The sequence below is a fragment of the Ambystoma mexicanum genome, chromosome 2p (assembly GCF_040938575.1).
Source record: "Ambystoma mexicanum isolate Mex_15411 chromosome 2p, UKY_AmexF1_1, whole genome shotgun sequence".
Lineage (NCBI taxonomy): Eukaryota > Metazoa > Chordata > Amphibia > Caudata > Ambystomatidae > Ambystoma > Ambystoma mexicanum.
Window position 1 is genome coordinate 629,724,356 of NC_090923.1, and position 27,116 is coordinate 629,751,471.

Consider the following 27,116-nt stretch of genomic DNA (forward strand, 5'->3'; position numbering starts at 1 on the left):
TGTGTAGTGAATATTCTGCATAGAAATCTTTGAGTACAGTATATAAGAGGACTATACTGCTGTGCTTATGTGAAGGGAGTGGGGACAAGAAAAGAAACATGCTTACCAAGACTTCTCAATTACCAGAAAGGTAAGGACTTAAAGCTAATGGGCTTCTGCACAAGGCTAACCACACCTGTGGGCGAATGTCCTACTGCGTGTGATGGCGGATAGAGAGGCCACGTGGGGCACGCACACATCAGTTTGCAAGAACAGGAGCTACATGCCTGTATGCAGTGCAGATGAAACATGTCATGGACAGAGGTGGAGTGACGAGGATGCACTTTGGCCGTGCCATTAGCCGAAGGAGGGAGGCTTTAAGTTTGAGCTATAAAATGCATTCTGTTTGTTGACATTGACAATGGGCAGTAGCATATAGTTCCCAATTGAAGCGCGGCGAGCACTATGAAGGGCACCTTACATGTGTTGAATTGTTCTGCTGCTGGGATGACTTAACTCCTACCTCGGCATTATACTAGGGCACAAGGTATAGTTCTCATTAGCTTGCCACTGTTATGACTTGGTGTGGCCACTGGCATGGAATCTGGGGACATTGCCTCCCAGGGTGTCAGGAGCAAATGCATGTCCAGGAGTGTCGGGGTCAGTGTCGGTTGGATGTGTGGGATTCAGCAAGGTACCAAGGGGCATAAGAACCACCATGTCAGAGTGGAGTTGCACCATTGTATTATTTGGGATTCGTGTTGATTGCAATAGTGAAAGCACGCGAGGTGAGGATGTAAAATGTTTTAGGTTAATCATTATATAGGTGGATGTTGGCAGAATGGAGGTGATCTGAAAATCTTGCCCTCCTCCCTGGGATGCCAGCTCTTTGCCAGTGGTTCCACTCTTCGACTTCCAATTCTCTGTGTGATGCCAGCTCTTTGTCAGTGATTCTAGACATCTTCTTATACCCCACCCTGTGATGGCAGCTCTTTGCCAGTGATTCTAGACATCTTGTTACACCCCGCCCTGGGATGCCAGTTCTTTGCCAGTGATTCTAGACATCTTCTTATACCCCACCCTGTGATGCCAGCTCTTTGCCAGTGATTCTAGACATCTTCTTATACCCCACCCTGTGATGGCAGCTCTTTGCCAGTGATTCTAGACATCTTGTTACACCCCACCCTGGGATGCCAGTTCTTTGCCAGTGATTCTAGACATCTTCTTATACCCCACCCTGTGATGGCAGCTCTTTGCCAGTGATTCTATACATCTTGTTACACCACACCCTGTGATGCCAGCTCTTTGCCAGTGATTCTAGACATCTTGTTACACCACACCCTGTGATGGCAGCTCTTTGCCAGTGATTCTAGACATCTTCTTACACCCCACCCTGTGATGCCAGCTCTTTGCCAGTGATTCTAGACATCTTGTTACACCACACCCTGTGATGCCAGCTCTTTGCCAGTGATTCTAGACATCTTGTTACACCACACCCTGTGATGCCAGCTCTTTGCCAGTGATTCTAGACATCTTCTTACACCCCACCCTGTGATGCCAGCTCTTTGCCAGTGATTCTAGACATCTTGTTACACCACACCCTGTGATGCCAGCTCTTTGCCAGTGATTCTAGACATCTTGTTACACCCCACCCTGGGATGCCAGTTCTTTGCCAGTGATTCTAGACATCTTCTTATACCCCACCCTGTGATGCCAGCTCTTTGCCAGTGATTCTAGACATCTTCTCACAACCCTCCCTGTGATGCCAGCTCTTTGCCAGTGATTCTAGACATCTTCCTACACCCCACCCTGTGATGCCAGTTCTTTGCCAGTGATTCTAGACATCTTCTTCCACCCCTCGCTGTGATGCCAGCTCTTTGATAGTGATTATAGGCATCTTCTCACACCCCATCCTGTGATGCCAGCTCTTTGCCAGTGATTCTAGACATCTTCAATCTGAGCACTGTGCAGGTTCCAGAACAGTCAGGAATTTTCCATGATATTGGGCATTTTTCCACTGTTTGGAGAACATGTCAAGTTGCCATCTTGCCTACCTCAGTGTGCTGTCTTCCGCAGGAAGAGTGGCAAAAGGAAAGGCCTATCCTTTTCTTCGGTGGGTGAGTTAAACAGTGAAATCAGTGTCCAGAACTTAACAGCAATGTAGAAACACTGTTCTGGTGAGCTGGTCGTTTAATTCTTGTGAAACACGGTTGTGTTCAATCAACATCAGTATTGTGCCTTTGTACTGTAGATTCTTACACTAATAACATCACACTACTGATATGGAACAAGTTACTTACCTGTAACTGTTGTTCTCTAGCATGGGTCTGGCATGGATTCACATGCTCATGAATATTCCCCGTCGTCAGACTGGGAATCCTCGGTAAAGAAAAAATCAGTTTCAATTTCGTTTCTGAACTGTCTTTCTACTAGTTAACAATCACTGGTCTCTGGGTCATACTGCCCCCAGCCAATGACTGCCCTCTACCTAAGCCCCTCCTCTGGCACCCATCTTCAGATTTGGTAGCACAGAAAGTGGCAGTAGGACCAAGAGAAGAGCCGCAGAGGGGTAGGAGGGAGGGTTTGCATGTGAATCCATGCCAGACCCATGCTGGAGAACAGTTACAGGTAAGTAACTTGTTCCTTCTCCAGCATGGGGTCTGGCATGGATTCACATGCTCATGAATATAAGAATACATAGCAGTACACACATGCACAACCAGGGGAGGTGGCAAGGCTCAACATTAAACATTTCATCAACTCAACATTAAGCAACACTTACCTCCTCACCAGGCCCACCTTCAGGCGAACAGGATGCGCAGCACTGCCTGGCTGACCCTGGACTCCTCCCTGGAATCCCGGTCGACGCAGTAGAATCTCGTGAAGGTGTGCGTCAACCTCCACGTAGCAGCCCTGCAGATGTCCAGCAGGGGGACACCAGACAAGAACACTGTGGTAGCAGCGATTGCTCTGGTCGAATGGGCTCTCGGACGGCCGGGCAACAGTCAGTTTGCCAAACGGTGACAGTGCATGATGCAGCTGGAGAGCCATCTGGAAATGGAAGCCTTCGAGAGGGCCTTCCCTTGGTTCACAGGTCCAAAGTTCACAAACAGTTGTGATGTCTTCCATAGGCTCTTTGTGCGGTCCACGTAGAACTTCAGCGCTCTAGCTACATCCAGCGAGTGCAAAGTTCTCTCAGCCGGCGACGAAGGTGATGGGAAGAAAACAGGTAACACCAAGGGCTTGTTGAGGTGGAAGTCCGACGGCACCTTGGGCATGAAGGAGGGGTGCGTCCTCAGCACCACCCTCGTCTTGTGGAAAGTCAGGCATGGAGGTTTACAGGAGAGGGCCTGGATCTCTCCCACTCGTCGTGCAGAGGTGATGGCCACAAGAAACGCTGTCTTCCACAAATGGAACTTCAATGGTGCCGAATGCAGCGGCTGGAATGGTGGCCCCATGAGCCTGGTCAGCACCACGTTGAGCTCCCACGCCGGGGCTGCAGCCTTCACCGGTGGGAACGATCGGAACAGTCTTTTCATGAACTCAGGCGATGGGACCATAGTGACGAGCATCCCGGAGTTCTGGTGCAGCGGGAGATAGCCGCCAGATGGATCTTGATGGAGGCATGCGCCAGCCCAGCCTTGGCCAGCAATAGCAAGTACGGCAGCACTTGAGGGGCCGTAATCCACAGAGGGTTAAACTTCTGTGCACAGCACCAGACAGAGAACCTCTTCCATTTATGTCCATAGCACCTGAGAGTCGAGGACGCCCTGGCCTTTGCAAGCACCTCCTTGCAGTCCACTGGGATATGGTACCCTCTGAACTCTAGTGCTGCAGAAGCCATGCCTGCAGGTTCAGTGACCCCGGGCCATGGTGGAGGATGGCGCCACCTTCTCTGATGAGAAGATCCACATCCGTCGGCAGTTTGACCGGGGGGGCGCTGACATGTCCAGAATGTCCGGGAACCAAATCTGCCTCGGCCACGCTGGTGCGACGAGGATCATCCTGCACCGGGACCGTCTGAGTTGACTGATGAGTTGCAGCAGCAATGGCAACGACGGGAACGCATACAGGAATAGGCCATTCCAGGGGAATGAGAAGACATCGGCCATGTTCCCCGGCTGGGGAAACTTGCTGGCGAACATCCGGCACTTGGCGTTCGTCGCCATTGCGAATAGGTCGATCTAGGGCTTGCCCCATCATCGAAATAGGAGATCCACTTGATCCTGCCGCAGCTCCCACTCGTGGCACGAGCGCAGCTCCCTGCTGAGTCGGCGACAGTGTTCTTTATTCCTGCCAGATGGAAGGGCACCAGAAACATCCCCTGGGCGACGGCCCAGTGCCAAAGACCCTGTGCTTCCTTGGATAGGTCTGGGGATCTGGTGCCCCCCTGCTTTCGGATGTAAAACATTGTGGTGGTGTTGTCGGTGAAGATCCTTATCACCTTGCCCGTGAGGGACGGAAGGAAAAACCTGAGGACCCAGAACACGGCTCGGAGCTCCAGGACATTGATGTGCAGGGACCTCTCCCCAGGGAGCCAAAGGCCTCTTGCGTGGAGATCTCTGTTGTGCGCTCCCCATCCCTCCAGGGAAGCGTCCGTCATCACCGTTTCCTGATGTGCCGGGGTCTGGAAGTCCATGCCTGCCGGCAGATGCGCGCGGGTGCCCCACCACCGGATCACTTGGTGGAAAGTCTTGTTGAGTGAGATCCTGTCCTCGAAACTGCCCGCCGCTTGCATCTAACGGGCATCGAGGAACTCCTGCAGTGGTCGCATCCACAGCCTGCATAGGTGCATGAGATAGATGCACGACGCCATCATGCCAAGTAGGGACTTGATGGACCTCACCCTGGCCACCTCCATGGTCGACAGCCATTGCACCTTGCCCAAGATGGCCTTTGTCCTTTCCTCCGATGGTGAGGCCAATCGCGCCAATGTGTCGAGTCTGGCTCCCAGGAACAGGGCGACTTGCGACGGTACCAAGTGGAATTTCGCGAAGTTGATCAAGAATCCCAGATTCGTGAGCAGTTGGACAGTCTTTGCTGTGTGATCGACGGCGAGCTCCTCTGACTTTGCTCGGATGAGCCAGTCGTCCAGGTAGGGGTAGATGTGAATCCCCTGCAGGCGCAGCCGTGCCGCCACTAGTGCCAGGCACTTGGTGAATACCCTGGGCGCCGACTTCAATCCGAAGGGGAGGGCTTTGAACTGGTAGTGTCGCACCAGGACCACAAATTGTAGGCATTTGCGATGTCCATTTAGAATGGGGATGTGGAAGTAGGCATCCTCCGAGTCCAGCGACGATAGGAAATCGCCTCCCTCCAGCTGTCCCATGTCCCATATGCTGGAGGGTGTCCATCTGGACAGGATGAGTCGCCAACCGCCGGTATTCTTAGCGATGAGGAAATACCGCGAGTACACTCCGGAGCCCCGGAGCCTTTTTGGGACAAGTTCTATGGCTCACTTCCTTAGCATCGCTCATACCTCCAGAAGAAGTTGTGGGACGTGGTTTTCCTTCCTGGCCACGGGTGGTATACGGGGATACCTTCTCTGAAATTCTAGGGTGTGCCCAGGGGCCAGGGCATCTAGCACCCAACGGTTGGTGGAGATGAACTCCCACGCGCTGATGAATTTCGCCAGGCAGCCTCCCACCGGGGTGCTTGGGTGGGGGCCCGACACCACGGCCGGTTCAGTCCTGCTTGGCCGCGGCCTTGCCGTCCATGGCCTCCTTGGCGACGATGACAAGATCCTCCTGTCTTGCCGCATCCTCTGTAGGCTTCCTGTGACGAGGAGCGGGCCGCTTGGCGGTATGACGAGGAACCGCCGCCAAATCCTTTGGAGGCACCTTGCTTGCCTCCGGAGTTCCGAAAGGAAGGCCATCGTTGATGAAGAACACCCAAGGCCTGAGCCATCTCTGTGTCCGCCTTGATGGCCTGCAGTGACTCGTCCATTCTCTTGCCGAACAGGTTGTTCCCGTCGAAGGGCATGTCCAGAACCCTGGTCTGCACGTCCTGGCGGAAGTCGGTTGCCTTGAGCCAGCTGCGTCGACGAAGGCAAACGCTGTTGCCCATCTGGCGAAAGCCGGTGTCAGCGATGTCCGCGGCCACCGTAATGGCGTCATCTGAAGCCATCTCACCTTCCTGTAGGATTTCCAGGGCCTCAGCCCTCATGTCATCTGGGAGGAAGTCCAGCAGGGGAGCAATCTTAACCCACAGCTCCCTGTCGTAGCAAGCCACAATCACAAGGGCGTTAGCCGCTTTAAAAGTCGTCGCTGCCGACGAGATGACCCGTCATCACATGGCGTCCAGTTTCTTCCCCTCGCCGTCCGGCGGGGAAGTTGAGGTTGAAGCCGTCGCCCCTGCCGCGTTCTTCTTGGCCGCCGGAGATGACCGAATCCGGGGACGGCTGTGCCCTAAGGCACATGGGGGCGGAGTCCGGGACCCGGAACTTCTTCTCGTGCCGGTCCCTCTTAGCAGGAGCCGTGGATGGGTTCTTCAGGGGCAACAGCCCCTCATCCCAGAAGTCGTCCAGTAATGGAACAGAGAGGACAGTCTTCCTCTTGGCCTCCCGCTGTTGGTAGAGGAAACCTTCCTTCTTCTGCTCTTCGGGGCAGAGCTGGAAGAGCTCAGATGCCCTGGCGACCATGGCATGGAAGGAGCCAATTTCGTCGGGAGGGGAGGCCCGAGCAGGTGGTGATGGAAGGTCCATTCCATCGTCATCACCGTCGTCATCCGTCCCCGTCGTCGCTGTCTCTGTTCCCGTCTCATCCCTCAGAAGAGGGGAAGGAGGTGAAGGCTGTGAAGGCTGCAAAGGCTATAAAAGAGGAGGGGTATGAGTTCTCCTCCGCTTGCTCGGCAGGCTTCCCGATTGTCCGCTGGGGGTAAGGGTAACCTTGTCCTTATCTCCGTACACAAGGCCTGAATAGCCATCAGGATTGCTCCTGAGTTGTCTTGTGGCATAGGCACCGGTTGCGACGGGAGTGACAGTTAGGGAGTAGGATCCTCCGTCCCCTCCACGGCCCGCGGTTCCTCGTCGGCACCGCCGTCGCTTTCTTCATCCGCCTCGCCGGGATCCCTCCCGTAGGGCCGGACCTCCTCAAACTTCTTGTTCAGGATCTTTGCGACGCCAGCCAGCTCTTCTTCAGAGGAGGTATCTGTGTCCGTAATGGCCACCGGGCCCCCCCCTTTCTCCACCTGGGGTTTCACAGGGGTCTTATCGATGGGCTGAAAAGAGGATTCCCTCCGCTGTGGCAGGGAAACTCTAGGCCCAGAGGTCGTCTCCACTGGGGTAGCCTCCGCAAGCTTCGTCAGGGCCGCCACGACCCCCTCGATCGAGGTCTTAGCCAGGTGTATCAGGGCCTTCGTGACTTTGGGCGAGCCTGAGGCCTTCACCTGGGGGGGAGGGTCACCGCCTTGCTCCCCCTCGGCTGTCATTGTCGGGATCGACCGGGACTTCTCCCGAAGCTTACCCGGGTTCTCCGATTTCCTCTTCCCCGAGCCAGAGCGTTGGCTCGTGGCTGATGGCGTTGGTGATAATGTGCCCTGCCTGGCAGCCGAGGAGCCCGACCGATCGGCACTCCCGGTGCCCACGGACTCACGGTGCTTTGCCTTTTGCTGGCCCCCCGTCGCTGGAGCGCCCTCTAAGGTCTTAGAAGACCGCTCAGACTTCTTCTTCTCACCTGCTGCTGGGCTCTTCCCTTCCAGCAAGTTGGCAAGTCGAGTACGACAGTCCCTCATTGTCCGTTCGGACATGTTCTTACAAAACGCACAGTCCTTTTCCACGCACAATTTTTCATCATGAAGGCAGTAGAGGCACCGAGAGTGCTCATCCTCCTTAAAGACGTTCTGTAGCCTGCATCCTGGGCTTGTAGCCTGCATCCAGGGCAGCTCCTGAACAGCTTGGGTCCAACAGGCGTCATGCTTCCTTTGTCCTGGGCCATGACCACGTGGGGTAGGCCTCAAAGATCTTCTGGAATCCTCCGAGAAGTGGAAACTCGACGAAAAGATGCCCTTGAGGGGCGTAGAAAGTTCTGAACACGGGTCCCGGTTCATCGGAAGTAGAATCGGTGGAGCTTGAGGTTCGATTGACCGAAAATATAAGAGTAAACTCTTCGAAAAAACGCAAAAGGCAGTAAAAGCTCGAGAGCTAAAGCACAAGGACTCCAAACACTTGAACATTTGGTAAAAATCTGAAGATGGCTGCCAGAGGAGGGGCTTAGGTAGAGGGCCCGTCATTGGCTGGGGGCAGTATGACCCAGAGACCAGTGATTGGTTACTAGTAGAAAGACAGTTCAGAAACGAAACTGAAACTGATTTTTTCTTTACCGAGGATTCCCAGCCTGACGACGGGGAATATTCATGAGCATGTGAATCCATGCCAGACCCCATGCTGGAGAAAGTCCTTCATTCTGGATTTCTACTACTCTCTCAGTAGCTGTAATAATAGGTGCTGTTATTACACACTTTAGTGGTATGAATGTATTGACCTTTGAACTTTTGAACTGCAAGCTGGCCTCATGTTGTGGGCATTTGCATAACTTTCTGAGCTATCGCTTCAGCAGCAGGATTGAAACATTACAAACATTATTTAAGATTGTTTTCCTAGTTGGGACCAATTCATGGGCTTTACTAGTTTCCGAGGCATGATAGATAGATGCAGGACATCTTCATGCTCACTTACCGGTACTGTCTCTTTCTGAGTGATCCTAGTACATGTTTTGTGTTTGAATAATGTTGTCCCTAGAAAAAGTTAGTAAGAGTATGTGTTGTGTCTTACAGGAGGAAATGTCCCAGAGAATATCAGTGCTGCAGCAACGCTGTGCCTCCCAGTTTCAGCCACTCTGACAAAAGGCTCCCTCCAGAATGTTTGGCGTACCATCACCTTCTTAATTGCACAGAATAAGACAATTTGCAAGACCGCATAAAATATTAGTACCTAGCAGGGGCGTGGTTTAGGCCTCCCAGCCAATGAGCAGACTCGAAATGGGGACATTACCATACAGTATTCCCACTGCTCCGAGCCTCCTCAGTGTGGGAAGCCGCCAACTTCCCCACCAGGTAACGAGGAAAGTACTCCCCCTAGCCCCACACCCACTCCCCCCTTTTCCACAGTTTGCGCACCCTCCCACCCCCATCCCACTTTCCTTCTTTTTCCTTCTCCTGGGCCGGGTACACTTCCCGGTGCGTCCCGCTGCGTAACTCGCCACCGAAGCATGAAGGTACTAGCTTTACAGCAAAAATGGTGAGGCAGTGGCAGCTTTTAGCGCGATGCAGCGGGCCACTGTATTGGTGGCCGGCACTTGTTCAACAAACTATGACACACATTACTCGGATCCCCCCTAAAGTGCTACTGAATGGCCAATAGGCTAATGTCTTGGAATATTAGAGGGCTCAGCAATTTCACAAAGGCTCGCACATCTCTCCTCCTCTCTTGCCCCGGCATGGGGCCCCAACAAATACTACACGGTGTTCTCCTCACAGTCCAGAGGTGTTCTCACCTTGATTCACAAGTCCTTGGAGTTCTCCCTTTGCACCAGCCATAAAGATGACCGGGGTAGATATGTGATCCTCCACTGTTTCCTTGCTAATACAGAATGCCTCCTGGTCATCACATACGCCCCATGCATCGATGCACCCGATTTTATTGACCACATCCTTGACATCCTCCTAGGTTATGTTGGGGTTCCCATTATCTGGGGTGGGGACATGAATCTCATCCTAGACTCCGACTTGGACAGATCCGGTGTTGCACTCAGAACACTATCCAGAGCCGCTCGTCGCCTCCATGCACACATGCTCACTGCTAGTCTGGTAGATGCCTGGAGAGCACTCCACCCAATGTCGAAAGAGTTTATATTTTACTCCTCTGTCCATGACAGCCATTCCAGCATTGATCTTTTCCTTCTTTCTGCGGGGCTCATGGGCAAAACACTTGCCACACAGATTCTGCCGCGCACATTATCCGATCACTCCCCGATCACATTGGACATTGCCCTGCACCCGGCCCTCCCCTAGCACTCTAACTGGCGGTTTAAGTCAGATGCACTGCATGATATTGTCTTCAAGGCTGATATCCTCGCAGATATCACCTCGTTTTTTGATAATAATAAACGCCACGACACAACGGATGGGGTGAGATGGGAGGCCTTTAAGGTTTTCATCAGGGGCATGTGCATCTCTAGGGAGGCTGGTGTCCTGAAAGACATTAGAAACTCTCTGCGCCGTTCTGAGTCCAGACTTAAGGAGCTAGAGCGCGAGTACGCGACCACCCCCTCTCCACCCAGGCTTGCACAGATTAGAACTGAACTGGAAGCGTTCGAGTCCTTTGCCCTCAGCAAGATAAGATACCCATTGCGGCCCGGAAGTATGGTGAAGGAGAGAAGCCGGGCCGTACCCTTGCCCGCCTGGTCCGGGCCGAGGGAGGTAGAGCTCGAATTGATAGTATCATTGACAATGACGGAGTGCGACATTGGTCTGACCGGCCCATTCTTGAGACCTTTGCAGATTTTTATGAAACCCTTTATGCCCAGCAACCAGAGCACAGCCCGCAGGATCTGGACGACCTCCTAGACCGCATTCCTATGTCCCTTATATCTCTAGCCACTAAAGAACAACTAGACGCACCCTTCACCCTTGAGGAGATCACCGCTGTCGTTTCGGCCCTCCCTAAAGGTAAAGCCCCCGGTCCAGACGGCCTAACCGCCGAGTTCTATCAGGAACATGTTGCCCTCCTTGCTCCACTGCTTCACAAGGTTTGGGAGGAGTCGCTGCGTCGTACTACCCTCCCGTGCTCCCCAAGCCGGCTAAGCCTCTTGACGAATGTGGCTCCTATAGACCTCTGTCCCTCATCAACACCGATACCAAAATCTTTGCCAAAATTAAAGCAAATAGGTTCCTCTCCATCATGAAATATCTGATTCACCCAGACCAGAGTGGTTTTGTGCCTGCCCGATCCACTGCCTTAAACATTCGGCGACTGTTTAATGTCATCTCTAGAATCGACCCCCAAGCCAACGCTGTGGCCGTGATGCCCAAAAAGCGTTCAACATGGTCTCGTGGCAATATCTGTGGGCGGTGCTGGAGAAGATGGGGATCGGCCCATACAAGCTGTCCTGCATTAAACTGCTATATACTAACCCCGTGGCCAGGGTCCTGGTTAACTCTCACCTGTCGGCTTCCTTCTCCCTCCATAGAGGGACGCGGCAGGGGTGCCCGTTTTCTCCCCTGTTGTTCGCGATGGCCATCGAGCCCATGGCGGATAGTGTACGACACAACCACGTGCGCAAGGGGATTCATCTGCGGGACACCCCCGAAATTATATCACTATACGCCGATGACGTGCTTCTTTACATTACAGACCCTTCAGTCCACCTCGACCCGATCATGCGTGAAATTATCAAAATTGGCACATTCTCAGGCTTCACCATAAATTACACTAAATCAGAAATCTTTCCCCTTACGCCCGCAACTTCCCAACCTGCGTGCGAATTTCCTCTCAAGTGGGCGCCGGAGGGCATCAAATACCTGGGGGTCCAGGTGTCCCTCTCAAAATCCTCCTTATTATCTGATAACTATGGGGCTGCCGCGCAATATGCTGAGGCCAAGATGGAAAGATGGCGGAACCTCCCCCTCTCACTATCAGGGAGACTGTCCCTAATAAAAATGATTGTTGTTCCGAAGCTCCTATACATATTTGCAAACGTCCCACTTTGGCCCGGGAAACAGTACTTTGCGGACCTGCACGCGGGGTGCGCCCGCTTTCTATGGCATTCCGGTGCTGTGCGTAGAAGGGGGCAACATATGACCCTACCTTATGAGAGGGGTGGCTTCAGTGCACCTGATCTCACCCAGTATTGGATAGCCGCTCAGGCTCAGCATGCTAAATACTGGTACCATCACCAGGACCCCCCCACCCCCGCATGTCAAGCTTGAAATCCTGGCGACCGGGGAGGTGAATGTCATGTCCTTGATTCTTTTTCACTCGTATTGCTCGGAGGCCCCTGCTGACCCAGTGGCCTCCACTATCAGGGCGTGGCAGCAGGTTCTGAGGCCTGGTTCTGGCTCCCCCCCGTATTACAAATGGCTTCCCCTCTGGTCATTCCCTGGCCTCACCCCCACACAAGATAAGCTCCTTATGCGTCACTGGTCGGACCTGGGATACAGGTCCCTCTCCGACCTGTTCCCCGATGGGAAATTCATCACCCCAGATACGTGGAACCCAGGGCACTCCAAATCCTCACTGGAGCTGCTGCAATACTTCCGACTCAGGGCGGCAGTCCAAGACATGTGGCCTTCGTATCCGGACGAACCCCCGGAGTCCCCTGAGATCTGCTACATTGCCAATTCCGCTGGTGGTAAGGGTATTGTGTCCTCCCTGAATAAAATGTTGAGGGCGCGAGCTGTAGAACTTCCCCACACTGTTCGGGATGCTTGGAGCCGAGATCTGGGATTAGACATCACGGATGATATGTGGACCAAAATGTGCATGCATACACGCAAGTTTTCTCTTAATTCCAGAGTTAGATGTGTTCAATACAAGCTACTCAATCGCCTGTACTACACTCCCTACGCGATTGGGAAATTTGCCCGGGACCAGTCCCACCCCTGTCAGAGATGTAGATCCAAAGATGCGGACCACGCTCACATGTTCTGGTCTTGTGGGGCATTGGCCCCATTCTGGGATGCGGTGCTTGGGGCCCTCTCCGAGATGGTTGGGTTCTGTGTTGACCCTGGCCCCCTGTCTCTTCTGTTTGGGCTATGGGAGGGGGCGGAGGCGAAACGAGAGGTCAAGTTTCTGAATGTGGCGGCGATTGTGGCCAAGAAATGCATCCTGCAATGTTGGAAGCGCAGATCCCCCCCTTCCCTGGAAATGTGGCTGAGAGCCCTTACCTGGACACAATCTTGTGAGGAAGACTACATTAACTTGTTGCCTAGTAATGCTCGACCTAAAAACTTATGGACTGAGTTTTGTAGATATTTGAACCGAAGGGTTGACTTGGAGCTTCTGTCATCTCCCCATCTCCAGATCAGGGGATTGATCATACTACACGATAAATGGCTCTATTGTAATCAACCTGCTTTTAGGATCCTATGTGACCTTCTGTAGAACCTGTGCTTTATCATTCATGCTTCAAATATGAAATGTGTGTTGTTGTTGTAACCTGTAATGTGCCGGCTACTACTTCTTGCCAATAAAGAAAGGTTTTTTTTAAAAAAAACATCCAAATCTGTCCCCTCCAGCCCGCCCCATGAGGTTGCTTTTAAGGCCCATTGGTAGGGAGAGTTGGCAGACCGGGAAGGAGTGGACTGTAAGGCTGGGGAGGAGCCTAACATCACTAGTCCCCCAAACAGCACACAGACACAGCATCCTAGCATATACAGGAATGATAGGCGCTTTAACCCAGAGGCAAAAGAGGAGCCTATCTCTATTAGCCTGGGGCCTACCCACACTACCTACTCTGCCCAAAGAACCCAGGATACACAGGGCATGGTTCAAGGGTTACCAGGGACATGCCAAGCCGACACATACATGCCCTCTATACACTGCACACTGGACCTGCCATGCAGAGAAACCAAAAAGAGTATAGTCAGGGGTAAGGTGAAATGTATGCTTCTTAACACTAGGTCATTGATTAGGCATCCCACAGAGGTCGCAGACTATATTATTGATCAACAGATAGATCTCTGAGCGATCACACCGTCATGGTTGCATGATGCAGCTGGCCCGTCCCTCATTATGGCGGTTCCCGATGGATATAATATCCTTAGGAATGACTGGTTGAACGCCAGGGGTGGTGGGGTAGGATTAATTTACAATCAAGTCTTGAATATGCATAAAATTGAGACCCCCCCAGAACCCAAATTGCAAAATAATGTGGGCTAAATTTCAAGTTAATCCGAAAACCACGATTAATGTTGTTATCGTGTACAGACCACCCCACAGCACTGAGGACTTTGTGACACATTTTTGTGATCTCTTAACCCCCATTTTAAAGCCCAACACCAGAACATTGATCCTAGGGGACTTTAATTCTGGATATTTTAATCATTCGGATACGCCTGCTATGCTGATGAAGTCCATGCTACTCGACCTTGGGTTTGACCAGCATATCACGTCATACACCCATGAAATAGGTAAAACCCTGGATTGTGTTTTATCACAAAATATCTGTATTGAAGATGTACATAATACCCAATGTCTATAGTTGGATCATCATCTCCTGGACGGGTATATGGCCATTTCTCCGGTCGTGAAAATCCCTAGAGGGTCGTAGGGTTGCATTTAGAAATACCTGCCAACTCACCCCGGCAGCCATCGCCCCCTTTATCACGCCCATGACAACTAACTTGTCCAACCTGAACTCAGCCAAGGAATTATCCAATGTCTATTATAAGACCCTGGAAACAGCTGTGGAAAGTTTAGCGCCAGTGAAGTCACGCGTATTCATGAAGCAACCCGACAAAACATTGTACACTGCAGAGATTCTGGCTCTCAGGAATAACGTACGCACGGCACTCAAACAATGGGTTGAAAACAAGTCCAATGAGGATAAACTCCTCTATCTGCAGGTGGCTAAGGACTATAAATCATCCATTATCTGTGCAAAAAGAAACTACTATAAACTTTGCATTTCCGGAGCAGCTTCCAGCTTGAAGGAGCTTTTTAGTATCCTCAAAGAGCTGGAAATGCCATGCTCTCCGCTTAGTCATGTGGTTAAAAACGCCAAATGGTGTAATGATATTCAGGAGGCACTCTTGGACAAATTGGAAAAGACACAGGAAAGCATCCGCTGCAAAAATAAGGAATTTTTGGTGGACGTGAAGGACACTGCAGAACAGGCATCTCCCAAATCGTTTCCAGAGTTTGCCTTCAAGCCTATATCGGAGCAGTACTTGTCCGAGGTCATGGGCACACTCAAGCCTACCAACTGTAAGGGTGATGTCTGACCGTCTATCACTGTTAAAGCCTGTGCTGAACATTTGGTGCCCTTGATAACAAAATTTGTGAATGCATCTTTCAGGGAAAATACTGTCCCAAGCATTATGAAACAAGCATGGATCTCTCCACTTATAAAAAAGACCTTCCTTGACCCTGGCATAGCGGGCAGCTATCGCCCCATTATGAATGTACCTTATCTATTGAAGATCTTGGATAAAGTAGCTCATCATCGAAGCCTACTTGGCCACACATGACATCTTGGGACCTAGACAATCTGGTTTCAGAAAAGCTCACAGTGCAGAATACACGCTTCTGGAGCTTAAGACCAACATAATGCTAAAATAGACTTCTGCTCTAGCCTACTGCTAGGAATCTCCAAACAAGACATGACCCGGTTGCAGGTGATTCAGAACAACGCAGTGCGCATCGTGGCAGGTGTGCAAAGGAGAGATCACGTCACAACGGCTAGGAGAGCATTACATTAGCTCCCCATTCGCAGCCGCATTATCTACCACATGTTGTGCATTACGCACAATTGTCTCTCAGGGCAAGCCCCCAAGTATCTGGCCAGCCATATCTCGCACCTATTGGCGTGTAGAGTGCTGAGATCTAACAACACTGGCTTGCTAGAAACACCAAGAGCGGATTTGTCTTATGTGGAGCATAGATCTTTTCATCATGCTGCCACACGGGTATGGAATTGCCTTCCTCTAGACCTGAGGTCCTGCACTAATCTGCAACTCTTTAAGAGCAGGCTGAAAGCCTATCTATTTGAGTAAACTCATGCCAACGACCTAATCTTGTGCCTTCCATGACCCTCGCTTCTCATTCTCCACCGCCCGTGGATGCTCTCTGTTGTGTGTTGTATGTATTGTTGGCACCCCTATGCCGCCGGGGTTCTCTCTGTGCGCGGCATTGCGGTATAAATAAAATAATAATAATAAATGCAGAGATAAGTCTAGCAAGCTCCTGAAAAAAAGCACAAACCTACTGGAAAAGGGAACTGAATCCCAGAAACACACAGCAGAGACTTCTTCAGTGAAGAGTGAGTATTCTTACTGGGCAAATGTGACTGAGTTGTGGGAGGAAACGAGGCATCAAGGGTACCTAATTCTTTTGCCAGATCATTTTTCTTGGGACTGCAGTTAATACACCATTTTCAAAAGTAACACCATCTGTACTTATTGCATCGCCGAAAGGTGTTTCACAGTTATCAAGTTAGGGCGATCTACGTCTTTAGAATTTAGACAGAGACACGTTAGCATGGACCATGTCTACCTTATAACTTATCACATCAATATGGAAATGCACACAATTAATTTTACCACATAAACTACCAGGCCCGCAACTATTTCAACCAAACACAGACCTTGAAGCCTAATTGCCCCTGCGGCACATTGGGAAAGTCTGGCAGCAGGAGTTCACTTCTTAGACGACGCCCAGGTAATGGTGTTTCATGAAATATTAGAAGAGGCCCTGAAAAATGTTACAGTTCATATTAAAACCTTTCAAGATCAAATGCACATCATGGTTGAGTGGCCTGTGCAGTTGGATGGACACCTTTTAGGTGGTAAGACAGTGAGGAGGAAACGGTAGCGAGGACCTGCGCTGGTGCAGAGGATTGCAAGAGAGGAGAAGAAAACTTACGCCGCTCTGCTTCACCAAACACAGGCAAGGGGTTCGCAAGTTGTGATGTTAGCAATGGCATTAGAATCATGTGTAATGCAGGCGGACTGACACCTGGCGTCACTAATAGGTTTATTCAATCTGCAGAAAGGTGGGAGCAGGTCCTTGCCTACTGGCTACATTTTAGCGAAATGGCTAAGAGACATTTTTAACATCGGTTGAGAACACCTGAACGCTCACTAGTCACGGGAGGATAGCTCAGGGGCAACACGCTCGCCTTGGGCACAAGACGACAGGTGCACCACAGGTTCGATCCCCTGATCCCCGGGTCTGTGCTTAGAAACCTCTGGGTATTAAGCCCGTTATAACTAACCAATTATATTTACACAACGTGTTACTGTCATGAGTTACAGAGATGCTCCCAAAACATTTTTTATGTCCACTTTTATAAACATCATTTTTCCAATGTAAACAGTACCTTTGAACAGTTTGCTATTCATGATTAAAAAACAAAAGATTGTGCAACAAATTAAACAAACATGTATTCAAGTAGAGGAAAGCAGCCAGCAATAAATAAATATAAGGACATTCATAAAGGGCAACAACGTGAAGGTAATAGCTGCGGATGACGTCATCTCACTACAGGATGAGTGCTTCTGCAGTGCGGTATCAGGGGGTGCTGATACATTGCATGAGGTGCTGATTAAAGGAGATTTCATTGTAGGATGTGCGTGGGATTGTGGGGTGGATGGAGCCTATGGCTCGCTTTATTTGACCATGAAAAGGCCAAGATCTAATGACCCATTGGCCGGCGTAGACTTTAGTACACGCATGTATTATGTTGCCGGACCGTTGCCTACTTGCCATACGTACTGTAATGCAAAGGCCACTGCAAGACCCTTTTCCGCCTAGGGGATGTCACACTTTGCTGCCCATTGAGCGGGAGCAGCAATTATTTTAATTTTAAAAAGTAATCTGGCTTCCCACTGATGGCAGCAGCTAGGAGGCCACCCTGTCTGCCCCCAACCTAGAACAAGCCTTGATAAATCTTCAAAATCTGAGAAGTTGCAGATGCTAATATATGGATACATGATTGCAATTGGTTTGTGGCAACTAACTTGCTTATCTTTTTGTGGCCTCCCTTCTGAGATTGCAGAAGGTACTTTATTTTTAAAACGTTTTTTACATTTTTTTTAAACTTTATTGTTTTTTTTCAAATCTGTGGTGGTTTGGAGGTGCTTGTAGAGCAGGCCTACCTGTTCGTTGAGCACTGGCTAGAGTTGGCAGAAGGCTTTTATGTTATGTAGTGGTGCCAGTTCAGGAGGCGCTTACCTTTTTGGGGCGGGCGCGCAGCGGCTCGAAGAAGGCAAATATGACCTGCGCCAAGTCTAGGGAGCTGTTCCGGTATGAGCTGATGCTCGGAAGTCCCAGCACTAATTTGTAGAGCTCCAGGCACACCAGGCCGGCAACCACTGAGGTGGTGGTGGCAATGGCCGGGATGATCTTGCCGGCAATCAGCTTACTCTGCAGTGGAAGTATGAGCAGGTGGGAGGAACCACAGAGGAAGGGAGAGGGGAAGCATGTCAATGGTGGTTCAGCAGAAAAAGCAGGATGAAAGATTGGAAAGGGAGCGGAGAGAGGAGAAACGGTGGGGAAAATAAAGGAAAGGTGAGGGAAAGTTGGAGACATGGGAAAAGCAGAATGTAGGAAGTTGGGTATGGGAAGGGTAGGTAGAATAGCAGGGTATTTAGCGGAGGGGGATGGGCGAAGGGGAAGAGAATTGAGGGATGGAGAAAGAGCAACACAGGGAAGGAAGGGAGAGGAGGGAGGCGAGATGAAGAGGAGCGGGAAGTGAGAGTAAAGGAGCCGAGTAGGAGAAATAAAAAGGAATGATGGAGAGAAGAACGAAGATAAAGAGAAGATGACAGGAGGAGGTGGGAAGAGAGAGGGCAAATAAAAAAAAGAAGAAAGAGGATGGGGTGAGAGGAAACAGAGAAAAAGGGAAAATACATTAGTTCTTGCAGCAGGAATTAAGTACTGGCATGTCACGATGGTAGGAACACACATGCTAGCAATTGCGAGTGACGTCACAAGAATACGCGCTTTTAGCCATAGCCAAGACAACGAGGGAACACCTGGAAGCAGGCGGACTTACACTGGACAAGCACGACCATATTAAGCAGCCCATGTTCTTCAAACACTACGGGTAGCAGACCCACTTTGGGGGCTGGGGGTGCTTAACTGGCCAATTGCAATAGTTATTCACAGACATTCTACCCCTTTAAAACACTCTTCTCTCTTGTCCACTGTGTATTATACCAAGGAAGATGAACCGAATGCCGTAGCGGCATACACCCCTTAATGCTGCACACCTCCACATTCGATCTTAGTGAAACTGTCGACAGACCAAGGGCAGCAATGACTTCATACTCCAAGCAAGCCTTAGCTTCTAGGTTGAAGAAATGTGAGATGGGTGAAACATTAAAGCTTGGCATGAGTCCCTTGGATCTGCCAACTCAGTACTTCAGGTCCACCTAGAGTAACTTCTCTCTACCCCTTTGTTCATTAGCACAATAATAATCTGTAATTTATATAGTATTTTCCCAAAGCACTCATGCAGTGAGTAGGCCGAGCCTAAGGTATAGTGGAATGGTGCCTTATTCCGGAAGCTCACAGCGTGGGGGGGGGGTTGTGGGGGGAGACGACATGATCACCATCACTCTCATCTCCTCAACCACCCTGCGTGGAATCCCGATTAGGATTCCGCGCACCACATCACAACGCGAGCATGGAGCGCCCGCACCCCTTTCACCTCAGCACATCCCTTCCTCCTTTATGTAAGCCATCCCATCGCAAAGTCTTTAATCTCTGCCGGCAGATGGAGTAAGCGGTAAGGCGGTCTTGAGGGGACCCCCAGGAATATAGGCATTGTTGCACTTAGGTTGCTTGGGCATCTGTGTGATCCTCCGTGTGAGGTGTCCCTTCCTGTGATTGCACTATTGGCGAGAGTTCAGATGCCATTTTGAGGGGGGCCAGGGGGAGTCCCATGTCGTCGTCTTGAGAGCTAGACCCAACAGAAACGGCAGTCGGGGGCCACCCTTACTCTTGTGGGCAGCAGCTGACATTGGCTCATTGGTATCACTCATCGTCTCCGAATTTACTACAAAAGAGCCATTGCTTTGCCCCACTTCACGCATGGCATCTGACCAGCTGCTGGCTCCACTTGCTGCCGCCACTCCAGGATGACCGCCATGCTAAGAACCTTGCACCATCTTTTGCTTGGAGAAAGATGGGAATCACCCATGCCTCCTATCCTGGGGTTTTCAGTACACACAGGCATCTGACCAGATGCTGGCTCCACTTGCTGCCGCCACTCCAGGATGACCGCCATGCTAAGAACCTTGCACCATCTTTTGCTTGGAGAAAGATGGGAATCCCCCATGCCTCCTATCCTGGGGTTTTCAGTACACACAGCCATCTGACCAGCTGCTGGCTCCACTTGCTGCCGCCACTCCAGGATGACCGCCATGCTAAGAACCTTGCACCATCTTTTGCTTGGAGAAAGATGGGAATCCCCCATGCCTCCTATCCTGGGGTTTTCAGTACACACAGGCATCTGACCAGCTGCTGGCTCCACTTGCTGCCGCCACTCCAGGATGACCGCCATGCTAAGAACCTTGCACCATCTTTTGCTTGGAGAAAGATGGGAATCCCCCATGCCTCCTATCCTGGGGTTTTCAGTACACACAGGCATCTGACCAGCTGCTGGCTCCACTTGCTGCCGCCACTCCAGGATGACCGCCATGCTAAGAACCTTGCACCATCTTTTGCTTGGAGAAAGATGGGAATCCCCCATGCCTCCTATCCTGGGGTTTTCAGTACACACAGGCTTCCGCTCTTCAAACCAGTGATATGATATGATAGGTTATTTATAACGCGCTTAATACCCAGAGGTTTCTAAGCGCGGACCCGGGGATCGAACCTGTGCTGCTCCGTGTAGTCTTGCTTCCAAGGCGAGCACGTTGCCCCGGAGCTATCCTCCGGAGACTTACCTGACACGGCTCAGCTCTCCTTCTAAGTTCACGTTTTTCAACACTCACAGGGTTTTAAACCCCACCCACTATGGATCAAGTTCACATACAGGCAGTGAATGGTGTGATGCCATTGCTTGAGTGTGGACTGTACTTGTATGTCTTTCATCAGGTTAGGTTCAAGACCGGCAAGTTGAAGGGTCCCTTTTTATAACCCTATTGAATCTTTCCACCAGGACATTCTGCCTGGGGCAATACAGCGATGTGCCCTCATGGTGCCCTCCAGCCCTTTCTGCAAAATCCAAGACAATGTTAGGCCCAAACTGGACCCCAATGTCAGTTAAGCAAATAGGGGACAACCCCTCTTTTTGACATATATTGTCCAAGGTTGTAACTTCCGACCACGCTACAAACACTTCGAGTGGTAATCCATCAGTACAATTATGAACCTGCACTCTGGGGTCATTGCTGTCAACAGGCCTATGGTGTTCAATACTACTTTCACGCATGGAGGTATGGGAATATGGACTGGTTGCTAAAGGAGGCTCCATGCTTATGTGGGATTTTAAATCTCTGTGCATGATAGGCAGGCAGTGCTGGACCGGTGCCTGCACCTCAGAGTCCATTCCTGGCCACCAGCACCACTCTCGCACTCTGCCCTTGCGCACGCCCCTGCCAAGGTGTTCTTTATGAGCTATTTCCAGAATGATGGGGTGTATGCCCTTGGGAGGAATTATCCCCCCGGTACAGCATATCATCAGCGGTCCATGATTGTGAATCTAGTGGAATTGGTCACTTATCCCTGCAGGCCGGACTGAGTTAAGGAACCTCTTGTAGTTCGAGATCCTGGGTGCTTTCTCACTGACATGTGGGTCGATCAGTGGTCTCTTCCATGGTCACAGGTGCGATGGCAGCCAACGAATCATCTTCCTCCACAAAGGTGTCTGCTTTGAGGTGGAGACATGATAGGCAATCCGCTGCAATGTTTTTTGGGCCTGCACTATTGGTCATTTTGAAGTTAAACTCTTGTAGGTCCAATGTCCACCTGTCAGTCTTGGGAGAGCTAGAAATATCCCCCCCCCCTAATAGGGCATGGACCAGGGGTTTATGGTCCATCTTAATGATGAAGGGGATGCCAGAAAGAAAGAACTTAAAATGAGCCAGAGGTATGGATGAACCCCCCTTTTATTTGTGAAGTTCAGAGAGTGGAGGAAGAAAGGGCCCGCACGCAAGCGGCGGGATCAGCGCACCTTCCCTCTCATCTCTCGTCCTCTGTTCTCCCAAAACACCAAGCCTCTGATTCCATGCACCACGCCGCGGAGGAAGCACAGAGCGCCTGCAGCTATATCACCACACCTCACTTCAGATCGAACAAATCTGTATAGAATTATTACCAAGTCAGATTTGGTAATAATGTAACCACCTCAGAAGGATGAAAGCCTGAGCTGGTCTTGCTGAGCTGGTAACCTGGGGTGTGGAGATTACTGTCAGCATCGTGCCAGCACAGTATTTGTGATGGCCCCATTGACGTTCCTGGTCCATTCCGTGGCAGCAGAAGGAACACCAGGACTATCCTTCCCGGCGGGCTACAGCATAAGGGGACGTATAGTGCATCATGTCGTACCTTATGGAATGCGTGTAGTGTACCACGTGATGCAGAAGTGAACTGGCGTCCCCAGCAGGATGGCCATGTAGCATATAGGTTTCAGGTGCCGGAGGGCGATGCTCTTCAAGGTCTACTGGTGAGATGACTCATATCTCTGCGTGTTGGTGTGCCCGTTTAGCCTGCACATTCCCGCTGGTCCCTTGTGAATATTCTTACAGTTGGTACTAGCTAGGAGCAGACTCATTGAATTGCTGGAAGTCCTTCTTTCTAGACCTAATTGGATCTCGTTTATACCGAGTTATACTCACGCTTGGGAAGACTTAATACTCATCCTGGCGTACCTAATCTGAACCCCTGTCCCCTTTCCACCATTTCCCCTTTCATCATTTGGTGTTGTGTTCACTTTGGCTGGGTGTCTGACTGCTGACGTGGTCGCTTCTGTTTTTGCACTGATCACCCGTTGAACCTCCTTCTGGGTGTTATTCTCGTCTTCTGGTCTTCACAACTACCAGCCTCCTCTACCTGACCGGGTGGACTCATTCCATACATGTTTTCTAACAGTATCTACTTGTCTGTCGCCTAAAAGATTGGACTGTTGACTTGTTTGCTGGATGCATCCTGCATCACAACTTTGGATTTGTTCTCTTACAACACACAAGTACATACCTGTACCATTTTCTAGTATCCATGTGCCCGCGTGTTAGGCCATTGCTAATTTTTGTTTTTGTCAAGCCTTGTGCATTTGGGCCTCTTTTCTTGCATATGGACTCAGGTGAATGATTGGACAGTGAGAGCGCTTAGGGTTACCTCCTTTCACCACTCTTCCCTAGGTGAGTATTCTAATACATGGGGAGTTGGGCAAGGGGTCTCCACCAAACCCCTCACTCAATGTGTTCTTTTCTCTTTCTACAGCTGGGGGATCATTTTGTCAGCGGTTTCACTTTCTCTGCCACCTTCCTTCTTACCACTTAGTGTGGGCCCATCTGTTTGAGCTGTAATGAATTAGGTGGGGGGAGGAGGGACCTATCTACGCAAGTTGTAAGAGCAGAGTGTGCTTAACTTGAGCTCTTTTACCTTATGTAAGATTACGTCATAGAAAATATGAACCCAATTTGTTTAATAGAATAATACTCATTTTCAGGTAAGCTTACCTGTACACATATAAAAATAAAATAGATAGTTGAGCAACTGTTTGTGGAAAAATACAGTATCACATTGTTACAAGACATGAACGCAATTTTAATAATGCTGCAATGTGTCCATCTGATGGAGAACAACAAATCAATGTGCAATGCATTTAAATTAACTGAAGTCTGCTCGTTTATTTCATCTAAACACGTGGTACAGCACATGTTTAGATAATATTCTGTCAGTTCACTCTTACATGCATGGGCTCAAAGTTTAAGCCTTCTCTCAGAGTGTAAAGTAAGAGGAGATTGGGAAAAACATGCTATATTTGAGATCAGATGTCATTAGCTTGCATGAACGGTCGGGGCAGGATTGCTCAAGTACTCACAGTCCATTTGGATACACATTGCAAACTTGGTCCAGTTCCTTGTCTTCTCTCTCGGAGTCCAGGCAGTTATGGAATTGGTCCTATTTTGGTTAGGCAACACCATGAAGTATCAGCTGACACACGGTTGGGATTACGAAATAAACTTTATTTAACATATGTAATAGTAACTAAGCAATGAACATAAAGGGGATATGAATGCTGGCTCTCTGTGTCCGCCGACCTCTCTCCTACTGTCCTTCTCTCGCTCTCTCTCGCTCCCTCCATTCCATTTCCAAATCGTCTTCCAGCATTCCGCACAAAACTACACATCCCACTTCCTTCACATGAACATCTCTTCCTGATTTTTATGCCTTGGGATAGTCATCCAGGTATCTTGATCTTCAGTAGCTTCTCCCAAACCTCAATGTTGCTGGTGAAATATCGGTATATTCTGACAAGGAAAGTCAGCTCCGAACTTCTCTATTCACCTTCTCAACCTTCCTCCCACTGTTTCCTTCACAATCTCTTGTCAGAATCATCACTTTCTTTGTTCCACACTCTACATCCTAAGTTCTCACAGCATGCTTGAACACTTGCACAACTTCAATTGGTTTGGACCACTGACACCCATCCTCCCTCAGCACAACTGGTAATTTGATCCTAACCCAACATCCCACCAGAGGAACCTTGGCTTCTTTAAAATAAAATGCCTGTTATCTTGCAGTGACTTGTGGCTTAGTTGCCTCTTCCTGGTGTTGCACTTCACAGCATCAAGCTCCACTTCCATACCAATCACATCTCCCATCCAACAATCGTCCTCCTCACAACCTCCTTCCAATCTCTCCCGTTGGACCACGTCCACCTAATGGCTTCCTTAATTACTCCATTGTACCTCTCCACAGTGCCATTCGTTTGGGGATGATATATGGCACTGGTTTTCTTTATGGTACTTTTCAATTTCCTGCGACCTGTATTGCGAACCATTATCGATCAATATTTCTTCAGGGTAACCCTCACGACCACACAACTCTTCCAGAAAATCAATCACTCTCTTGGTTGTTACATGCGGGGTCATTGTCAGCTCTGCCCATCTAGTCAATACATCAATAGCCACAATACAATAGATCAGACATCCCCCACTCCGGACAGGTCCTAGTACATCAACAGCTATTTTCTTCCATGATTGCTCAGGTATATCTGTAAGAGCCATCGGATATCTCTCACTCAAGGACAATTTGTCACAGTTGGTACAAAGGATACAATTCCTGACGCTTCTTTTAATTTGCGTCTCACAAGTCGTCCACCAATATGTATTCCTTATTCTGTGTTTAGTCTTTACAATTCCTTGGTGACCCGCATGTCCAAGATGTATCACCTTCTCCCTGATTCCTTCAGGTGGCACCAATTTATCTGCTCTCATAAAACAGCCATCTTGAACATATAGTGCATCCCTCACATTCCAGTAACCTTCAATTCCTGATTCTTTCATTTTATCTCTGTTTAATCCTTCTACTAGACTCTTGACAATGACCATCGTTCTAGAATCTTTTGGCATCTCTTCACACCACTCTTGTTTAGATAATGAAGAGTCATATATTTCACAAATCATTTCCTGTTCTTTATCATCATCACTGGTGTCCACATTGTTTCACATCCTTGATAAACAATCTGCTGCATAGTTTCTCACTCCCGGAATGTATGTTACTGTAAAGTCAAATTCTTGTAATCTGTATACCCATCTTCTTATCCTTCCAGGGCCTCATTACAACCTGCCAGTCCGGGACCGTGCAAAATCCGTGACGGCGGTAAAAACGTTTCCGTGTCCGCAAGGTTGCGGAAAAACCGTCCGATTACACGCTGTCGGTCGCGCGCACCACACGGACTCGGAAACGTTGTTACCGCCGTCACGGAAAACCCCACGGAAATGGAAATAACGAAGCCACAAGTGGCGCTAAACCCGTTTCCGCCTCCGCCACCACAGACACGGAACCGGAAATACCATGATCGCCAAAACAGGAAACAGAGAGGCGGCCATCATATAAAAGCACAATCCATTGCCATCCAGAGCCAGCACAAGCACAATCCTAACTCTGAGAAGCCAAAAGGGACCACCAGCATGTCTGCCAGGATTCCTGCTCAGAGGCAGCGCAAACAGCGCTTCAGCGAGGCGGAGCTAACCGTCTTGGTGGAGCACATTGTGGACAATGCTGAGATGCTGTTCAGCGCCGACCAACGGCGTGCCACACAGCAGCGGAGGAAGGAGGTGTGGGCCGAAGCTGCACGCAAGTGCACCGCCGTGGGCGTGGCAGTGAGGAGCGTGAAGGACTGCCACAAGCGTTGGGACGACCTGAGGCTGAGGGTACGCAACCTCATTTCCACGCACCGCCAACGCAGCAGTGGGACAGGCGGAGGACCCCCTTCCCCACTGAGGCTGCAAGCATGGGAGGAGCGTTGCAGCAGCGTCCTCCACCTAGAGGGAATCCATGGGATCGGGCAGGCTGAGGCAGGAGTGAGCCCACCTGCAGATGCCGGTAAGTGCCCAAACATGAATGCCACATGTAAATATGCAGTTGTGAGTACTGGGCCAAAGGACCCATTAACAACCCCCCCCCAGGCAGTGCATGTGTGGGCCAAAGGACCCATTAACAACCCCCCCCCCCCAGGCAGTGCATGTGTGGGCCAAAGGACCCATCATGATCCGTATGGCAACCAATATCACTGAAAGCAGACACCAGCAATCAGATGCATGTGACTAACACTATTCAATGTACAATATTAATGACGCATGTTATGCACCCATCTGCTACCACAACAACACTAATTGCATGCCCTTTGTGTCCCCACAGCCGTTTCAAGTGACAGTGATACTGCACAACAGGCCAGCCAATCTGCATCGGCAAGTACAGTAGCCACTGCCACCACACAGGAGGATGCTGCCGGCAGTTCTGCACCTCTGGCCACATTACCAGCCACTACAGATGTGCGGCACACCACCACCACCGACATCCCCACCGTCTCCACACTGGCTGAGTCTAGACAGGTGCCACGGGAACCTATCATGGACACCCAACACAACACCGAAGGCAGCAGCACTGCAGAGGGGGCGGCCTGCAGTGATAACAGTGCCCCGCAAGAGCACTCGGAAACGGGGCCACAGGGGGAGATGCCCACATTGGAAGACCTGGGCTCCTTCCATGAGCTGGGGTTCAGCCCCACTTCACTGGGGAGTCCCATGAGGTCGCCCACCCCATCCATGGCCGAACTGAATGCCCGCATGCAGCGGATGGAGGACCAGCAGGCTACCCTCACCCAGCTGGTGGAGAGGCAGCTAGAGGAATCCAGGCTGCAGAGGGAGAGCTACAGCGCCTCAGTGCGTCGCCTGTCGAGGTCCATTGGACGCTTTGCGAGCACCATAGTGACCCTTGCACGCCATGTGCGGGAGGGCAA

The 27,116-nt window shown here is 50.4% G+C and overlaps 1 protein-coding gene across 1 annotated transcript in view; it reads right to left on the reverse strand.

The window, feature by feature from the left end:
* Positions 1 to 27,116, reverse strand: part of UBA7 (ubiquitin like modifier activating enzyme 7) — a 1,701,784-nt gene that overhangs the window by 646,336 nt on the left and 1,028,332 nt on the right. The window contains exon 22 of the mRNA XM_069644160.1: positions 17,870 to 18,061. Within this exon, the coding sequence (XP_069500261.1) occupies positions 17,870 to 18,061 (192 nt within the window). The remainder of the gene's footprint in view (positions 1 to 17,869; positions 18,062 to 27,116) is intronic.